The sequence below is a fragment of the Pseudocercospora fijiensis genome, assembly GCF_000340215.1.
Source record: "Pseudocercospora fijiensis CIRAD86 unplaced genomic scaffold MYCFIscaffold_7, whole genome shotgun sequence".
Lineage (NCBI taxonomy): Eukaryota > Fungi > Ascomycota > Dothideomycetes > Mycosphaerellales > Mycosphaerellaceae > Pseudocercospora > Pseudocercospora fijiensis.
Window position 1 is genome coordinate 1,964,739 of NW_006921538.1, and position 20,343 is coordinate 1,985,081.

The following is a 20,343-nucleotide window of genomic DNA, read 5'->3' on the forward strand; positions in this document are numbered from 1 at the left end:
GCCTCGATAAGATAGACAATAAGGAAGAGGGCGAACTCGACCCTACTAGCCTCCGTAGTCTACGTCGTACGCTAAAGTAGAAGTATAGCCTTACTATAAAGCACCTCGCCTAGCTTAGATTGCTAATAGAGAAGATAATATTTATATAGTTCGGTAAGGAGGGTACAAAGACCTACCGCAAGCGTATATAGACTATTTAAGATATATTGCCGAATAAGCATCTTATTAGTGCTATTTAGCTACGCGCTAAAGTTAAGAACTTAATTAGCAAGAAGTTCTTTAATGCGTATAAGCTAGAAGACAGCCTTGCTATACTACGTCGCCTTTCCGAGATATACGACGTAATCTATAATATCGCTCTAAATTAGTACCGCCTTCTCGAGGACTTTATACTACCTAATACTCGAAAGGATACCGTATAGCGAGCAATATCCTTCGAAGACAAGCGAAATATAATATAGAAGCGTATATATACGATTATATATATAGTAGTGTATTCTATAGCGATAAAGAGGGCGTCTTAGATGCTAAAGTCGCTTAGTCTTCTACTTGTCTATATTAGCAATATGCCGGCCCCTCTTATCGATACTCTTTATAGTATAGGTCTACTTCTAGCGTATAAGACTATCTAGGCCTTAATTAAGAAGAATGCTAACACTTAGCGGCTAAGGTTCTTAGAGTAGGCTAAGTTATATATCTAGTAGATCTGCTACGACAACTTTAATCGCTAGGCAAAGCGGAAGGACTAAGGCATTGCCGACAATAATAAATAGGTTAACATTACTAACTCGTATATCGCCCTCTACGAGGATATACTAGAGGGTAGTTTAATATAGGATATACTAGACCGCTCGAAGCTAGTCCTAACTAAGAATATTATCTAAAACATCGACAATAATAATACTATTATAGTAGTCGAAATGCACTAGCTCTACGAAGCTTATATATATATATATTTAGTAACGCGATTAAGACGATCTTTAAGGTAGCGAAGGATACCGGCAACCTAGTCGAAAAACTAGCATATTCGGAGATTAACTATAGCTTCCGTAGTAAGACTTAGCTACTAGCTATACCTCTATCGTAGAATAATAAGATCTCGAATAAGGGCACCGCCTTAGTATACGACGACATCTACTAGGGCAATCTAGGTCTAAAGCTAGAGGATCCGATTTTCGATAATAGATTAATTATTAACGTTAGTAATTAGCTAACTATCGAGCGTATATTAGCTATAATCTTTAGTAGTGTCGAGAACAAGGCTATATACGATAGGAAGCAGTATATCCTTCTAGTGCCCGCTTAGTTCTATATCTTTATAAACCTATACTTTATACTATTCCGTACCTATTAGAACAAGAACAAGGCCGGCGATCGTATAGACTTCTCTCTATTATCGGATGTCGATTTCTAGGGTATAAAAGAGGTTAATCTAAAGTTACTAAAATTCTTCCGTATATAGAGACTGCTAAAGCGTTACTTTAAGGCCCGCACCGTCGCCGTATTCCTATAGATTATAGTTAACCGTAGCTATATCTCTAAGGATCTTGTTAGCGAAGGTAACTAGACCCGGCCTAAGGTCGTTAAGTAGGCTATTATCGAGAAGATGTCCGCTACTAAGTATATAGATATCCTAAAGGAGATGTATAAGCTACTCCTATTACTAGAAGCATAGGAGGGAATGCCTAATCGACCTACCTCTACCGACAATAGCGCTATACTAGCTAGGCTAGATAGGGCCTTTATATCTATATATAGACTAATAAAGGAGATCTCTTTGTTTCTACGCGTCCGCTATACTATCTGTATATAGGATATCGGTTACCTTCGTCGATACGTAGACTATACGATCCCTATGTTCCTTAGAGCTAGATAGAGCAACTATAGTCGTCTAATAACCTATTTCTATTTCCTCCTTAATAAGGGTAGTACTAAGAACCTATAGAAGGCGGTCCTTGCTACTATAATAGTTAATTGGTCTAGAAAGAAGGGCTATACTATCGGTAGTAATAAGATAATTAAGCTTATTAACTATACCCTATCCGAGGACTATAATCGCCTTGCTAATTCGACTTATAGACTTGCTACTACCTTTAAGCGAGTATCGATAAACCGAGAGTTATCTCGCCTTATCCGCGATATGTTTAAGGAGAATTCTAGTATCTGTTGGACTAGTTACTATACTAATAAGGATATTAGCGCGGGCGTATTTAATCGAGCTAATAAGATCCGTATTAATAGGTTCGCGAAGTAGTAGCACGGAGATTTTACGCTCTCGGACGATATCTAGAATATCGGTGCAGATTAGATACTATTAGTCGTTAAGAACTTTAACGCTACTAACTAGAACTTTATTCGAGGCCGTACTACGGTGCTAGAATCTAATGCCTTAGAGGGTTCTAATGCTATAGAGCGCCTAGATAGTATTAATTACGGTCTAATTAAAGATGCAGTACTTAATCTAGAGCGAGATAATATATAGGTTTAGCTTGTAGATAGTACTACTTAGCTATTCGAGGGTATAGAAACCTAGGACCTAACTAGTATAGGCACTAGCGCTAGCGCTAGCAACGGTAGAGTAGAAGGAGCTAATATAGGTCTCCTCGCACGTATAGGTAGCCTTAGTAGTAAGGGTAGTAGTAACTTCTAAAGGAATAGAGTATAGAGTATAGAGCATAGAGCATAGAGTATAGAGTATAGAGCATAGAGTATAATATTTAATATATTAAGGTAGGACTATTCTTGTCTAAGCACTAAACTAACGCTAGCACTAAACTAACGCCTATAATGTCGTCGTTATCCTATAGTAGCTCTAGATTGTACGCGCCTAGCGGCGAAGTAATAGCGGTAGACTAGAGTACGTACCTAGCGGTAGACTAGAGTGCGTACCTAGCGGTAGACTAGAGTGCGTGCCTAGCGGTAGACTAGAGTGCGTGCCTAGCGGTAGACTAGAGTACGTACCTAGCGGTAGACTAGAGTGCGTGCCTAGCGGTAGACTAGAGTGCGTACCTAGCGGTAGACTAGAGTGCGTGCCTAGCGGTAGACTAGAGTGCGTGCCTAGCGGTAGACTAGAGTGTATACCTAGCGGTAGACTAGAGTACGTGCCTAGCGGTAGACTAGAGTACGTGCCGCGGTAGACTAGGGTACGTACCTCGTCGGGAGTGTTTATAAAGTCGAAGGGTTTAGCTAGGCGTACGATAATAGTTTAATAGCTAGCTAGGCTAGGCGTACGATAATAGCTTAATAACTAGCGTTACTCTAACTAGCGGCAGTCGGAGTCTTAGTTAGAGTAGAGGTCTCTACTATTAGCTTCGCTTTAGACTTAGTTCCTATATGAATTTAGAGCGCCTAATACTAAAGGAGGCCTCCGGTAATTTCGATAACTACTAGCAATTCTAGCCTTAGGCATTTAACTAGCAGTAGTCGGCGGCTATAGCGTTAAAAGTGCGATAATATATAGCCGTTATTGTTGCCTTACTATTATAGCGTAAATAGCGCAATCCTATTAGTAGAGGCAAACCTTACCTACGATGCGCTAATATAGACCTACGCTTCCTAGTTTAACTTCTTCTTCTTCTATATATACTAATACACTAACATACTAACACCCCTAGCAATATACTAGCTATCGGCTTCTAATAGCAATAGTGTCGATACCTCTTTGTCGTATATAGGTAGCTCTATAGCGATTAATACTATTCCTTACTAGTTCTACGGCTTGCTACCGATAGAGCCGCTTGTCTAATAGTTAAGGTTCCTCGATAGGTAGAGTTTGTTTAGTCCTTCTCTTAAGGTCTCCGATAGGCTTTGCTAAGCAAGACATTACGAGGCGACTCTCCTAGCGAGTAGATATACTATAGCTTTAGCGGGCGTCGACTACGCATTTAACCGAAAGAGTATAGTTATTGTTAGATCGCAGTCTTGTCTTAGTATAATAAACTGCGGGTCTTAGGTAGATTAGCGGAGGTAAAAACTCTTTAGTAAGGTATACCTATAATGCGGCTAACGGTCTAACTCGGTAAAAACTCTTTAGTAAGGTATACCTTAAGTAGCGGCTCGATAGCGACTCTCCTACTAAGTAGGTTAATAGGTTCGTAGTATTGCTATAGGTCTAACTCGGTAAAAACTCTTTAGTAAGGTATACCTTAAGTAGCGGCTAGGCCTAATTTGGTAAAAACTCTTTAGTAAGCTATACCTTAAGTAGCGGCTAGGCCTAATTCGGTAAAAACTCTTTAGTAAGGTATACCTTAAGTAGTGTTAGGACTAAAGAGGCTACACGTAATTAGTATGTGATTAGGCTAAGTAAAGCTAGGGTCTTAGTGCCTTAGGTAGGGCTTGGCGCTTAGCGTTAGGCTAACTAGCCTGCCTTCCTCCTTCTCCTCCTAGTTCTCTATCGAATACTACTTGTACCTACTACTACCCTATCTACCTACTAACATACCCTTCTTATATAGTATTCGATCTACCCTTTAAGGGCAGTAGCTAGATAGTCCTTATTTCAAGCTTTTAGCGGTATAGCTACGAACAAGACTAATCTAACTATATTGCGCCCGAAGAACGGGACCTATACGTACTATTCTATCGAAACAACCGTACTAATTATTAAGCAAGGCCTTCTATACGGCCTATTATACTAAGTTAAGCATACTAGGCCGATATCCACTAATTCCGCTATATCCGCATCTTAGGGGCTAATAATACATTATTAGTGTCGCCTCTTATAATAGCCGGTTTATTACGAAACAACAACCGCGGCGCCGCTAGCAGCGCTAGCAATAATAATACTAGTAGCATAGTGCCTACCGAAGTGCCTACTAAAGTGCCTACTAAAGCACCTACTAAAGTGCCTCCTACTAAAGAGCCTACTAGAGGGCCTGCTAAAGAAGAACCTATAATTCTAGGTAATAATCTAGAATTGCCTATTAACGACATTCTTAGCAACATTGTTAATCGACGATATAGCTAGCTAGCCTTTAGCCCTCAACTAGTAGGGAGACTTTAAGAAGCTACTTAAAACAGGCTTACTGCCCTACGTTAAGAACAATAGCTAAAGGATAATCTCCTCGAGATTCGCCGCCTATAGGAAGCCCTAATAACTACTGCTAGACTAGAACTAGTAGCAGGACCTTCCGTACAAAAGAAGGATACTAAGCTTAAGGACTATACTATATTCGATAGCTCGAGTCGAAAGTAGTACAACGACTACATTCGTAACTATAAGCTTAACTAGCGCAATGCACTAAGAGCGTTGCTAGATAACTATTTATTAGTCGTCTACGCTATACAATACATTAATAGAGACCTAAAACGTACCTAGGATAACTATTTTAAATCCCTTAACGATTAGACCGCTATTTAGTAGCAGACCTATAAAACTATTATACTAGACACCCTTAGAAACCCTATACTAAGGCAACAACACGCTTAGGACTAGTACCTTCGAGCTAAGCAAAAGACTAATTAATTAGCTCGCTTATTTAAGGCCTATTTGCAGACCCTCGAGGACGATTTACTACCTAAGACCGACTCTATCTAGATATCTAAGATACGACCTAAATTGCGATAGGAATTAGTCCTTAAATTAGACCGCCGCCGTGTATTCGAACAGGCTAACCTAATACGCATTTAATTCATAGTCGAAGTAGAAACAGCCGAACGAGCTATTTAGCTCTAATAACGACTAGAATCGAGGATCCGACTAGCTAGTACTAACCGCGGCAACCGTAGTGCCCGCGGAGGAAACTAAGGTTCCTACTAAAACAATAGTGCTAATAATAGGAATAGTAACAACGACCGTAGAAGAGGCCGTAGCCGGCGGCTATATAGAGGAGGCCGCGATAGGGGCCGTAGAAGGGGCTCGTATCCCTATAATACTAACCGCTCGACTAACAATAATAGTAACAGCTATAGCAACCCCCTAACCGGACTAAAGTGCTTTAATTGCAATAGCACTAGCTATCTACTAGGCTAATGCGATAAACCTAAGGACTAGGCCCGAATCGACCGTACTGCCGCTAAGTACCGAAAGCACCTTTTAGCAGCTAACGCTACCCCTATAGGCTAACCTTCGAAAAAAGAATAAGCGCCGTACTAACTGTTAGCCTTGTGCGGCGTAAGACTATCGACATTATGCTAGCTATTATACGTACCTGTCTCGTAGGGGATATATATAGCAACAATTATAAAACTAAGGTTACTCTAGACCTAGGAAATTCAGTTAGCGCCCTTATTAACTATCGCCTAGCTAAGCAATTAGACCTTCGATAATTGCCTAGGACTAACCTACTAACCCTTACTTAGTTTAATAACGCTCGGCACTTAACCTATAGAGCTTACTATATCTATATAGCCCTAAGAGACGACCTCGGCAATAAGCGCCTGCTAAACTTTACTACCTACGTAGTAGATATAGATAGCCTCCTATCCGATATTATTATTAGCAACCCTATTCTTAAGTACTATGCTATAGCTATAGACCTAGGCCTCTAGAAGTAGCGATTCGGAATTGCTAGGAAAGAGGATATTAAATACATTAATATTAGCGAGTGCCCTAACGATATTAGGGTCCTGTTTATTAGCAACCTAATACCTGCCTTAGCTAATCCGACTACCGACCTACTCGGCAGTAATAACGATAAACCTATGTCCCCTAATAGTATAGACCCTAATCAGCTCGAGCGTATACTAGAGCCTATTCGAGAGACCTATATTAATGTGTTTAAACACTACCTAGTATCGACGTTGCCTATGTTTAAAGAGACGGATTATAAGATTAATATTATAGAGGGCAAAGAGGTCCCTTTTAGTCCCCTCTATAACCTTAGTAAACGAGAGCTTACTATATTGCGTAAGTATCTAGAGGAAAACCTAGCTAATAGTCGAATTCGATATAGCAACAGCCCTGCTAGTACGCCTATCCTGTTTGTTCTAAAGAAGGATAGTAGCCTGCGCCTATATATCGATTATCGTAGGCTTAATGCTATTACTATCAAAGACCGCTACCTACTTCCGCTTATTAATAAGACCCTCGATCGCCTTTCTAGTACCTACTTCTATACTATATTAGATATTAAAGACGCCTATTACCGTATTCGCATTCGTAAGGGTAATAAATAGAAGACGGCCTTCCGCACTCGCTATAGCTATTTTAAGTACTTAGTTATACTATTTAGGCTAGCTAACGCCCCTACAACATTCTAGTCCTATATTAATCGGGCCCTATTAGCCCTATTAGACTACCTCTATATAGTTTACCTAGACGATATCCTAGTTTACACCTATTCGCCTAATATCGCAGAGCACTAGGCCGTAGTACGCAAGGTGCTCGACCGCCTACGGGCCTATAGCCTATATTACAAGCCTTCTAAATGCACCTTTGCTACTAAAGAGGTGTCCTTCCTTAGCTTCCTCGTATCAACCGAGGGTATTAAGGCTAATCCTAATCGAATTAAGACTATTACTAAATAGCTAATACCTACTAGTATTAAAGAGCTTTAATTATTCCTAGGTTTTACTAACTTCTACCGTCGATTTATCGAAAGTTACTCGCGGTACGTAATACTACTAACTAAGCTTACTAAAACTAAGGCTAATCTATCTAGAGAGTTTAAATAGACTAATAGAGTACAAGCCGCTTTTAATAGCTTAAAGAAGCGCTTTACTAAAGTCCCCTTATTATACTACTTCGTACTAAGCAAACTAATCCGTATTAAGACTAACGCTTTACAGTTCGCTATATCGGCTATTATATTATAGCAATTAGATAATAACTATTACTAGTACCCGATTGCCTTCTTCTCGAGGAAGATAATCGATACTAAGCGTCGCTACGAAACCTACGAATAAGAGCTCTTAGCAATCGTAGAAGCCTTTAAGCACTAGCGCTACTATCTCGATAGTGCATAGCATACTATTTAGGTCTATACAGACTATAACAACCTCCGTAGAATTACGAAGGTTACTAGGGTTATAGGTCGATAGGCTAGGTAGGCCGTCTACCTCGCTAGGTTTGATTTTGATATATTATATCGGCTAGGCGTAAGCAACCCTACTAATAGCCTATCGAGGCGACCTAATTACGATAGCGGGACTTAGCAATCTATTAATTTATTGTTTCTAACCCTATAGTATAAGATTGCTATAGCCTATATTATTAATAAGCAAGCGTAGGATAAGCGGCTTACCGGACTCCGCGACGGCTTAAAGCATATTAATGCTCTTGCTATATTAATAGTGCGTATTAAGGTAAGGGCTAAGGACATAGATAGGAGAAGTTATAATAACTCCCTAGTCGATATCGCTATATATAGTAATAGCGATTAAAGCACTAATACAGTTAATCCGGCTGCTAGTACTACTAGATATATATAGTACGTACTACGTAAGACAGCGAGGGTGCTATTAAGCGAACTTATAGACGGGGATAGCCGAGCGTTTATAGATAAGCTGTTACGTGCTTAGCAAAGGGACGCCTTTGCTACGGCTCGTATAGATTAGCTTAGAAGTAGCCGCAAGACTAGATCTAGCAAGAATTAGTCGATTAATACTAATAGCTATTTGCGCTATAAGGGTAGGCTCTATATCCCTACCGAGCATTCGATCCGACAAGAGCTTCTTAAGCGACACTATAATAGTGAGCTTGCTAGTTACTATAGTATAGAGAGGTCGTACGAGCTACTATCGCATATATACTACTAGCTAAATAGTAAGCGGGATATAAAGGAATATATCGATACGTATACCGTATACTAGCGTATTAAGGCACCGAAGCATTAGCCTTTTAGCGAGTTGTCCTTATTACTAGTCCCTAATAAGCTATTCGTAGAGCTTATAATAGATTTTATTATAGGTCTTTCCCCTACTAAACGAAGAGGAAGTAGAGACGTCTTTAATGCTATACTAGTCGTTATAGACCGATTCACTAAGGGTGCTCGCTATATTCCTACTCGGAAGGACTAGACGGCTATTAATATAGCTAAAGCACTATAGAACAACATCTTCTGTAGCTATTAGGGGACCCCTAAGGGGATAGTCTCCGACCGGGGCTCGATATTTATATCGCACTATTAGAGCGAAATATACCTATAGCTAAGACTAAAGCATCGGCTATTAATAGCCTTCTACCTATAGACTAACGGTTAAACAGAGAGACAGAATGCTACGCTATAGCAATACTTACGAAGCTACATTAATAAGGACCCTAATAGATAGGTCGACCTCCTATAACCGGCCGAGTTTGTATATAACAATAGCGTACATTTATTAACTAAGGTTTCGCTATATATAGCTATAATAGGTTAAAACGCCGCGTTACTATAAGATCCATTTACCTCGCTCGAGGCCGAGCGTAGGGAAAGGGAAGCGCGTTAAGTACTAGAGACACTAGCGGCAATAGAACGTGTCTAGAAGATACGGGAGATCTATACTAAGATAGTTAAGAAGCTAACAAAGGCTTAAGAGTACTAAAAGACCTACTACGATAAGCGCTATATGCTAATAACCTTTAAACAAGGCGATATAGTTATACTAAGTACTAAGAACCTCCGTATCCGCAAATACCTATCCCCTAATAGCAAAACAAGGCCTAAGCTCGCACTAAGATATATTAGCCTATTCCGCATCCGAGAACCGAAGGGCAATAGCTAGGCCTACTAGTTGTAGCTTCTACCTTATTATACTATCTATAATACCTTCTATATCTCCCTCCTTAAACTATACTACTAGCGCGAAGGCGATGAAGCGCCTACTAAGTTAGAAGAAGTCTTAGCTAATAGCGAAGAGCTATAGTCTGTAGAACGTATCCTATAGTACTAGACTAGGAAAGGTAAGAAGGAGTACCTATTAAGATAGCAAGGCTATTTACCTAAATAGAACTCGTAGGAAGCTAAAGGTTCCTTTAAAGACATAACTAAGTTGTTAGACGAATATTGGACTAGCGTAAAGAACAAGAAGAAGGCCAAGAACTTATAATGCCGCTAATATTACTAAAAGAGACCTAGGAACAATGCTACCCCCGGGGTGCTATTAGCTAACTAATTAGAGGCCGGCAAACTAGGACAATAAGACTATACTAGGCGTGCTACGACGCGTCAATTAATTAGTTACTGCTCTTTCAAAGACTCTACCTCTTGTTCCTTTATTCTATCGAGGCCTCGAGGCCTAGGCAATCGACGAGGATACGCGCGCGCGCGTACGAATAACGGTATATTAGAAGATAGCGCGCGCGCCTATATTAGTAACGGTATTACGGAGTATATTGCTATTCGAAGAAGGAAATACGCGACTATATTAGTAATAGTGTTGCTAGTTTGTTATTAGTTAAAGAAGAAGATTAGAAGCAAGGTAAAGTTAGCGCTAAGACGGCTAGTACCGCTATTATTAACGTTACCTGCTATTGTTACTATGCCTACGAAGACAACCTTACCTATACTACGAGCCTAAGGTGCTAAGGGGTTAATCAAAACTTTAAGGCTAAGTCAAAATATTAAGGCTTAAAAGGATTAAGTAGCTTAATAGACTAACTAACTAAGGGTAAAACTATAGAGCTAAGCTAGCCGGGGTCGATCTTGCGGATAATAGGTTACTCCTCGATCTTTCCGATCCTTTAAGCGAGGCGAACCTCTACTACTACACTTATAATAGCCTTTACCTATAGAAACTAGACGAGCTGTGTTTTTTTAAAAAAAATAAGACAAGATTAACACTTGAAGGCTGCCAAACCTAACTAATTAGGGCTAGCGAAACTACGAACAATAATAGTCCTCGTAATAATAAGAACAAACCCTCGGAAGCGGACAACCCTCGGAAGCGGACAACCCTCGGAAGCGGACATTGCTAAGTCTTTTAAGAGTAGACGTAAAGAACTCGATACGACATTACTTAGAACGGAGGCAGTGCTATAATACCTCGTACGTCTACCTATTATAGTAGGGAAGACGCGCTCGTATTATAATTAGTCGAAGGCCCTCAATTCTTATAGATATATATTACTTTATAGTTTATTATATATAGAGATAGCGCAGTTAGAGTTATATATTGTATTGTTTAGAGGTAAGGTTTAACATAGTTATATAATTAGGTAGTTAAGTGTTTAATTTAGTACGGCTAAGCGGCTTATTAGACTTGCTAAGTTAGTAGTAATAGAGGTCGAGATTGGAATATAGACAGGCTACGAGGGCGCGGCCTTTAGAAGGGAAGCGTGTATTAGGACTAAAGAGGCTACACGTAATTAGCATATAATTAGGCCGAGTAAAGCTAGGGTCTTAGTACCTTAGGCAGGGCTTAGCGCTTAGCGTTAGGCTAACTAGCCTGCCTTCCTCCTTCTCCTCCTAGTTCTCTATCGAATACTACTTGTACCTACTACTACCCTATCTACCTACTAATATACCCTTCTTATAAGTAGCGGCTACAGGCTTCCTACGTTCGGATTCTTTATAGGATAACATACGCGTATCTAGTTAAGTCGACGTAACGCCTTCGTTAGAACTATTAGTTATAATAACCTTAGTCGTTGCGTAAGGGCCTCTAGTATATTTAAGCCCGAAGGCGCCTAGTCTTAGTCTTAGTCTTTACTACTATACGACTGTAGCACTGCTGTACGACTATAGCCCTTTGCGCCTTAAGACTATTATTCGACTATAGTACGCCTCCTCTTCTAGTAAGCGTATTAATATTGCTATACGACTATAACGCGCTCGATAACCTTTTTTTTCGTAGTGTCTCTAATACTTAGGGCGCGGTTACACTCTATTATTGTCTAGGTACTAATAAGTGTCGCTTTAGCGAATAAGCTGTTATTATTTCGCTTAATAAGTCCCGTCCTATATACCTCGTGCTATAGTTAGTAATAGAATACGTTAATTATTGCGCATTACGCGTAGTATATAGGCTATATATAATTCTAGTATGCTTCGGAGTGTATGCTTCTATAGCCGCTTAGTGCCGCTAGTTAATTAGATCCCCGGACGCTACTATTCGTTTTCTCTGCCTTGTATAGTAACTAGTTATCGGAATAATCGTTCTAGGGAGAGTCTAAGCAATAGAGGGCGTTAACGTAAGAGGGCTATCGTAGCTTCTCGAAGAGTGCTTACGCTCGATATATATTATCGCCCTACGTATCTATCCTTGCTATATATATTATAGTGCTAATAGCTGCGGTATAATAAGTATAGTGCTAGTATCGCTAGTGTCGCTAGTATCGCTAGTATCGGTAACTTCTCGGGTTTCGGAGGCGGTTCTTAGTACCTAAGGCGGCCGTCGTTATCGTGTTAGACACTTTTGTTAGCGCTATTTGCTAGAAATGCGCTTAATCGACGTATCTCGCTATATTAGTAATATACTATTATAAAAGTCGTAAAAGTCGTAAAAGTCGTAAAAGTCGTAAAAGTCGTATTATAAATACGCGGAAGGAAGTAGCTATAACGTTTAATCCTACTAATTAAGCGCTCTGCTATACTAAATCCGGGGTCTTAGCGGGACTCGGTATCCTTATCGCTTCCTCGAATTTACGCTTCTCGACTAGCTCTTATATACGATTTTTACGATACCTACGACTACGATACTTACAACTATTTATAAGCCCTTCTTAGCAAGCGCGTTAACAGCTAATTTAATATACTTAACTACGAGGGCAAGCCTATAAGGATACGATAGAAGAGCCTGCTTAGTAAGCCTATAAGGATACGATAGAAGAGCCTGCTTAGCGAGCTTACGAGGACACGATAGAAGAGCCTGCTTAGCTAGCTTATAAGGATATAATAGAAGGGTAGCGAGGAAGGACCTTATTAAATGCTAATTCTAGCTTCTAGCACTAGTACTAGTACTAGGCCTATACTCGTAGAAGCAACTTAACTAGCTCTCGTAGAAGCAACTTAACTAGCTCTCGTAGAAGCAACTTAACTAGCTCTCTCGTAGAAGCAACTTAACTAGCTCTCTCGTAGAAGCAACTTAACTAGCTCTTATAGAAGCAACTTAACTAGCTCTCTCGTAGAAGCAACTTAACTAGGCCTATACTCGTAGAAGTAACTTAACTAGGTATTATACGCTAGCTCTCGTAGAAGCAACCTAACTAGGCCTATACTCGTAGAAGCTACTTAACTATCTACTACCTACTCGGCAGATACTAGGATAGGATGTTATCGTTAACTCTACTGCTACAACTGCTTACTATACTTAGGCTTCTCGTACGAGCGCCCTCGCTATATAGACCCTTAGTAGCCGTAGGAATGCGAATATTACGACTACTACGACGACTAATATAGGCTTATATTAACCACTCGGTTGCTTTATCGATAGTTATCTCTTCTTCTTCTTCTTCTTCTTCTTCTTCGGTAAGGGTAGAAGTAGAGGCAGAGGCAGATCGACGGGCGCCTAATAGCTAAGCACTACGGCGATAGCGCTTCCTAGCTAGTAGTACGTCGGTAGAAGGCCTAGCAGGATTAGTACTATTAGAAGGAGGGTTAGAAGGTACCGCCGCCGTAGCAGGTGTCTACTAAGTCTATTAAGCCTACTAAGTCTGTTAAGCCTACTAAGTCTATTAAGCCTGCTAAGTCTGTTAAGCCTACTAAGCTAGGCTGCCCTATATACCGGACTAGCGTATAGTATTCGCAAAGGCAGATCGCCTTAATAACTAGTTTAGGTTGCGCTACTCTGCCTCTATCTACTATAGAGTCCTATAGGTTACTAGACGTAGATCGGCTAAACTACCTTTAGGACCCTATTCTTCTCCTACCTATTTAGTAGTATCTACGATAGCCTTCGCTATAGCATCCTGCTTTGCCTTCTATTCTGCCTTATAGGCATCCTAGTTAGCGTATATAGCTTTAGCAATGCTAATAATAATAGCAAGCAACTCGTCGAGATCCGTATCCTTATACTGCTATCTATTTAATTCTAGTACGACCTACAGCAACCGATCTTTGCTAAGATTTACATCCTCCTATATATCTATTAACCGAGCGAGAAGGAAGACCTCCGATATGGACTATATTAGTCTATCCTTTGTGTATATACTGGCTAGTATACGAAATAGGCGGTTCTTACGCGGGTATAGGGTATTAATCTTCTTTAAGTACTAGTCCTTAATATACTTAAGCCTAAAGCTCGGTCTTATGCCTTTGCCTAGCAGGTTAACCAGCTTAACGCGCTTAGCTAGTAGTTTAGGTAGATTAGCTATTAGATCGGTATTATAGAAGTTGTAGCAATCTCTTCTATCTACTTAGCCTAGTAGGTACGGAAACTAGGTTAAGTGTTCGCTATAGTGCTTATTTATTACTACTCGAAAGCAGCGGCCTAGTATCTTCAGGTAATCGTTTAGCGTACCTAAGAAGACCTTCAGAATGTTCTTCCGGCTCTTAAGCTTAGATTTATTCTATATATTACTCTCCTTAGATTTACCCTTACGGCCTCTAGAAGCACTATCTCTAGTATCGGTATTAGCGTTACTATATATATCGTCTTAGTCGCTCGTACTACTAACATCCTCACTAGGAAGCTCTTGTCGCAACTTGCTAGGTCCGGCAGTATATACGCCTCTGCCTCTGCTACGAGTACCTCTACCGCGACTACCTCTACTACGACTACGACTACGACTACGACCGCGCGACTACGACTACGACTACGACTACGACTATAATAGTAGAAGGATAGAAAGCATGCTAGTACCTTCCGGTATACGCTTAATATAGTCCCCGGTATAGTATAGTATAAAGAAGAATATACAAGGTCGATAGAAGTACGGCTTATCGAAGAATCCCTCTATATTTAATAGAGCTAGTCGCCGAGCAATACGACTAAGTCGCTACTAAAGGTCTCTAGGATTGCGAGTAATATTAAACTTCTATTAGTATATATTAGCGATATTAGGTACGTCTAACCTAATACTTGCTGTAGTAGTCGCTGCTATATAACGAATAGCGGAGTCTAATTTGCAATACTCGTCGTATCGGTCGTCCTAGTCTAGCTTTAGTACCCTCGTAGTATAGAAGGAGATAGTACGGGTAGTATTAACGCCTAGACCTGCTGGGCTATATCAGTACCTCTTAGTTAGATCCGGATTATCCTTAGTTAGATATAGCAACTAGCTACGGGCGATATCGACAAAGTTAGCGATATACTTATAGCTATTAATAAACACTAAGGACTTGCGTATATTCTATAGTATTGCTAATCCCTTCGTAATCTCCTTCTCTTCTCTATTAGGAATTAGTAGATGGGATACGGCATTGTCGATTACTATATATAATATATCGTAGTCGGTTAGATACTCCCTCGGGATAAACTTAATAATATATATAATTTCTAGGCGATCGATGCTACTACGGATAATCTTAGTCTTATACGGGTTAGGGCCTTCCTTACGTATACCGGCATACTTTATCGCATACTTAGTATACTCTTTATCTATAGTAGCCGAATTTAACAGAGTACTAGTGTCGATACGTAAGCGATCGCGCAATTAACCGACCTACGAGTATTTATCGCGGAAGCTAGAAGGTTTACCCTAGTTATAGATTAGATATACCTTATCGATAACAACTAGGCCGACCTTCTCTCGTATACGCCCGTCGTTTAGTAGCGAGAGAAATTGCGGTAATGCTACCTATTCTAGGCTAAGTAGAATATACTAGAGCTTGCTATTAAGGATGTTCTTAAATATACCTAGGTCGATCTTCTTAGTTTTAGTAAAGATATATACTAAGTAGACTAGACTACTAGTATTGCTAGCTATACGCTTAATTACTACTACTTGTTCGGCGCCTAAGCGGTTTAATAGCACTACTTAGATAGTAATTATACTAGTTAGCATTATAAAGCCCTAGAATAGCAGACTCTTTCCCTCGCCTATACGAGCAATAAATAGGACATTATTCTAGCTATAGATAAGTACGTATATTACTATCTTCTACGCTAGTATAGGAACGAATACTAAACTAGGGTACTTAAAGTCGAGGAGTTTCGTTAAGCCCTTCTCGATAATTTCCGCCTAGTACTAAATAGTCTCCTTAAATTAGCCTACTTGCTATACTAACTCTTAAATACGCGCGAGGGATGTCTCTAGATCTATAATCTTCTCGATACGCCGCTTAAAGTACTACGCCTATTCCGACTTTAGTTAAGGTAGCTTTATCGGAGGGATACTAAAGTCTAAACGTACGCGTATAATAGCGGAGCGACCTAGTAGTAGTACTTAACACAGTTCTTAACGCTCGAGTTGCTACTTCTTCTAGCGCGCGGCCTTCTCGGCTAGGCGCTACTTATAGCGGGCTTTATCGCTAGCTATACTAGATACTAGATACTAGATGCTAGATGCTAGATACTAGATACTAGATACTAGATACTAGATACTAGATGCTAGATACTAGATAGACCTCGAGTCGAACTTGTTAATTAGCGGCCTCGAATAGTTTAGATAGCTTTCTCCGGCGGCGGTAAGGTCTAAACTAGACTATCGATTTAGCGTACTTTAATAGGCGGCGGAGCTTGTAGAATACTTAAAGTTTATAACTATATATTAGGTTTATTAAGATTAAGATATAAGTTAAAGATATTAGAGGCTAAAGGGTTAGTTTGCCCTACTAAGTCGAGGCAAGTATACGACTAAATTATATAGTAAATAGATACGTAGAGGTTATAGAGGGTACTAGAAAGGTAGTCCCCCTATACTTTATTAACGTAGAAGAGCGTCGTTTGTTTACTTATAAAGTATATAGGGGTAGGTAAACGAGTTAGTCGAGAGTAGCAATTTACGTTTATCGATAATAACTTTAGCATTTCTAAAGCGACTAGCTTATTAAAATAGCGGATATTCTTAATCGCTAAATTATCTAGGTCCCGTCTCTATAAAGTGCTATACTACGACTAATAGTTATTAAGCTATATAGCCTATTCGATATGAAATATAGTAGTAGTAACGCAACCTGCACCCGCTAGCAACGGTTTGGCTTTAGGCGCTTCGCTAGAATGAGATCTCGAATAGCGCTAAACCTAATGTGGTATAGTATAGAAATGGAAGTTACGAGCAGCACACATATACGAATTTAACTACAAAGCGCCTAAATAGAGGTAGCAGTTCTCTACGTTATTGTAGGAACGTACTATCTTTTGCCTAAAACCTGTTAGTACGGTCCGTAGAGCCGCCTCCTCTCTTAAGCCGTATAGGGGTAGGCAATAGGGGCACTTTTACGTAGTTTTTATCGTGTTTCTTCCTAATTGTCGTCGTCGAATAGAGGATAATCGTATATTCGAGCCCCGTACGCGTATTCTAACCGTTTCTAAGTGCTATTACTGCAATAATGCTACTAAGAGAGACACGTGCGAATGCTAGTAAGCCGCTAGTACGATTAGACGACGAGGTAAATAACTCTGCGCTAAAGAAGAAGGTAATCTGTACTCTCGAGAAGACTATTAGTCCGCCGCTAATAAGAAGGAATAATGCTAATACGGCTTAGCAAGCAAAGGGTAGCTCGAAGAGTAGGTCTTCCGGCGGTAAGAAGAGTAAAGCGACTACCGACCTAATCGTTAATCCCTCGGGTCTACCGAACAAGGAGACCGTAGCGGCGCCGGTAGAGGAGACTAGCGGTATAGAACTACTAAAATCGGCTGTTTCTTCCTCCGCTACGACCTCTGTTTCCTCCTCTTTTAATACCGCGTAGGAGGCGGCTACTACTACTAGCAGCTAAGCCGCTCTCGCTATAGGCAACGTTCCTATTACTTAACCTAGCTCTTTCTCGGACGAGACCTTCTATTATAAAGGATAGTAGACGGTGTTTAATACAACGAAGAAGGGTGCGGCGCGGACGATAGCAACGAAGGGTATGAAGTTCTTATCGGCGAACAAATAAGAGGCTTAGAACGGACATTCGTAGGCAGCGAAGATAGCGAAGTTAAACGGCTTAGCGGCATTCAATCGAGTCGTTATTCGTACTAGAGCGGACGGTTAGAAGTCGGCTTTTACTAGCGATTAGTATTAAGCTAGAGATAATATTAATAGCGATAAAGTCTATAGCGATACTCTAGATTGTAGTAAAGGATTAGCGCTTGCCTCGCGGAAGAATGTCTTTATTAATATCGACTTCTTAACGAAGCCTAAACTAGTAGTAGCTAGACCTTTAGGTATTAAGAAGTTAGGTAAACCGGCTTCTAATCCAACCTTAATTTAGCTTGCTAACGCCGGCGTTATAATAGCTAAATTAGAGGTACAGAACCGGTAAGACTATTATATTCTAAGAGACCTTCTTTGTAGCTGTAAAGACTGTCTAAATTATTATAAGGCTAGTAAGCATGCTTGCTAGCGTAACAAAGCACTAAAGGACTATAGTAAGAACCACTTTCTGTTCTTTAACGCTACTATAATTGAGGGCTATAAGGCTATCGCTTCTAGCGAGTAGAAACGAGATCTAGTAACTAATAAGCTCGAGAATAGGATGCCGGTACGTCTAAAGATAATAGTAATTAAGAGGAAGATCTAGTTAGAGTTTTAGAAGGGTAAGGCTCGAAGAATGCGAGGCCGCCGAAGCAGTAAGTCCGACTCGCTACGTTAAGCTATTCCTGCTGCTGGAAGTTAGCCCATTATTTACAACAACTTCGGTAAGGACTTCGGTCGTATTCTAGATGGTAAATTACGCGGTAGTAGTATTATACCTAGCACGCTAAGCAAGACACCTGCTCGGGCTCTTATAAAGACTAGTCTGCGTAATGTTATACTACCGCGGAATATCGTACAGTACGAGAAGCTAACGGTAGAATTCTTTGACTAGGTTGCCTTATAGCGCGAATTCTAGGATTACGACTATTTAGGGCCTTATATCGCCTATTTCGTCGGCATAGGCTAGACGCTAGAGACTATCTGCAATTTATTAAAGGACGACTAGCCGGCGGCACTTAGCAAAGTGGATAGTATGAGGTTAAGATTAAAGAAAGCTATCGTCGAGTTTATAAAGAAGAAACAGGATAAGATTATAGCGGCGGAAGCAGCCGCGGCGGAGGAAGGAGAGAAATTCTAAGAATCCGGGCTTTCTTTAGGCATCGATCTTTATATATCTACAATACATATAAACTTATAATAAGCGGGAGATTCTTGCGGTAATAATACTTATTTAGCCCCTATATAGAATAGTTAATTAAACGCGTTAGTTATAGAACATAGAGAGCGATAGGCAAAGCTAGCGTTCGAATATATTTATTCGAATCTCTAACTCGGAGCTTTCCGCGCGCTAGTAGCGACTAGTTACATTACTCGAAATCTTCGAAGTCTACCTCTTGTTCGCTATCTTCCTCGTTATCTTTCTTAAATATACCCTTACTATTATAATACACTTCCGACAAGTCGTTAATTATCGACGGTAAGGTATTCTAAGCCTATTCTATCTATTAAGACTCTTCCGGGTCTGGCGCTATTGTGTTCTAGGCCGCGCCGGCGGTATATTCGAATTCGGCTAGATCGTACGGAATATCGACACTATTAACGTTATATCTAGCATATCTAAACAACGCCTTCGATCTACGACCTCTATACTTATATAGGTACTAAAGCAAGTAGTCCTAGAAGCCGATAAACCTTGGAAGGTTATCTCGGTATTTTTTAATAACTTTCTTTAGTAGATTAAAGCTGCCCTCGATCGGGTTCAAATCCGGCGAATACGGAGGCAAGAATTCGAGATAATGCCCGGCATCTAGTATCGCCTATTTAACCCTCGCTCTATAGTAGATACTAGCATTATCTATTATAAAGATTATCGGCGGTCTATCTTTAAGGCAAGGAAGGACTTGCTCCGTTAACTAGAGATAAAAGCGGTCCGAGTTAATAGAGCCCTAGAATACGTAGGTATAAGGCAAGTAGCCGTATAGCGTAAAGGTAGGTAAAACTAACTATCTAACTTCTCGCTTTATATAGGCAATATTAACGCAAGTTAACCCTCTTACTAACTAGCTATACTTCCGCTAACTAGTCTTCTAATTATAGGCCGTCTTATCGATAAATACGAGTCGATCTACCGGCTATTTAGCGTACCTAATCGTCTATAGCGTACGCAAGAACGGATTGCGCTCCTTCGCTTCGCGTTTAACCCTCTTACGAGTAAGACCTATCTCCTGCTTTAAGATCTTCGATAGCGTAGGCACCTTTACCTAAACGCCCTTACCGCTGTCCTTTATCGGTCGAAGCCGTAGAAACTCGTCTATAAGAGCTTGTATTATTTCTATAAGATAGGCGTCCGGACGGTCTTCGAGATATCTACGTAAGAAGTTACGTTCTTCTTATAGAAGAAGTGCCTTATTGCTACGCTTTAGTCCGCTAGTTTGCTTAGTATACAACGCTCCGAAGATGCGATATTTCTCTTAATATCT

At 40.3% G+C, this 20,343-nt stretch overlaps 1 protein-coding gene across 1 annotated transcript; it reads left to right on the plus strand.

Moving 5' to 3' along the window:
- Positions 1-2,843: 2,843 nt before the first annotated feature.
- Positions 2,844-3,137, plus strand: MYCFIDRAFT_31195 (uncharacterized protein; the record flags this gene model as incomplete). Its single annotated transcript, XM_007930579.1, has 1 exon — positions 2,844-3,137. A coding segment is annotated over one exon (294 nt), but the record flags the coding sequence as incomplete, so codon positions are not given.
- Positions 3,138-20,343: the final 17,206 nt, after the last annotated feature.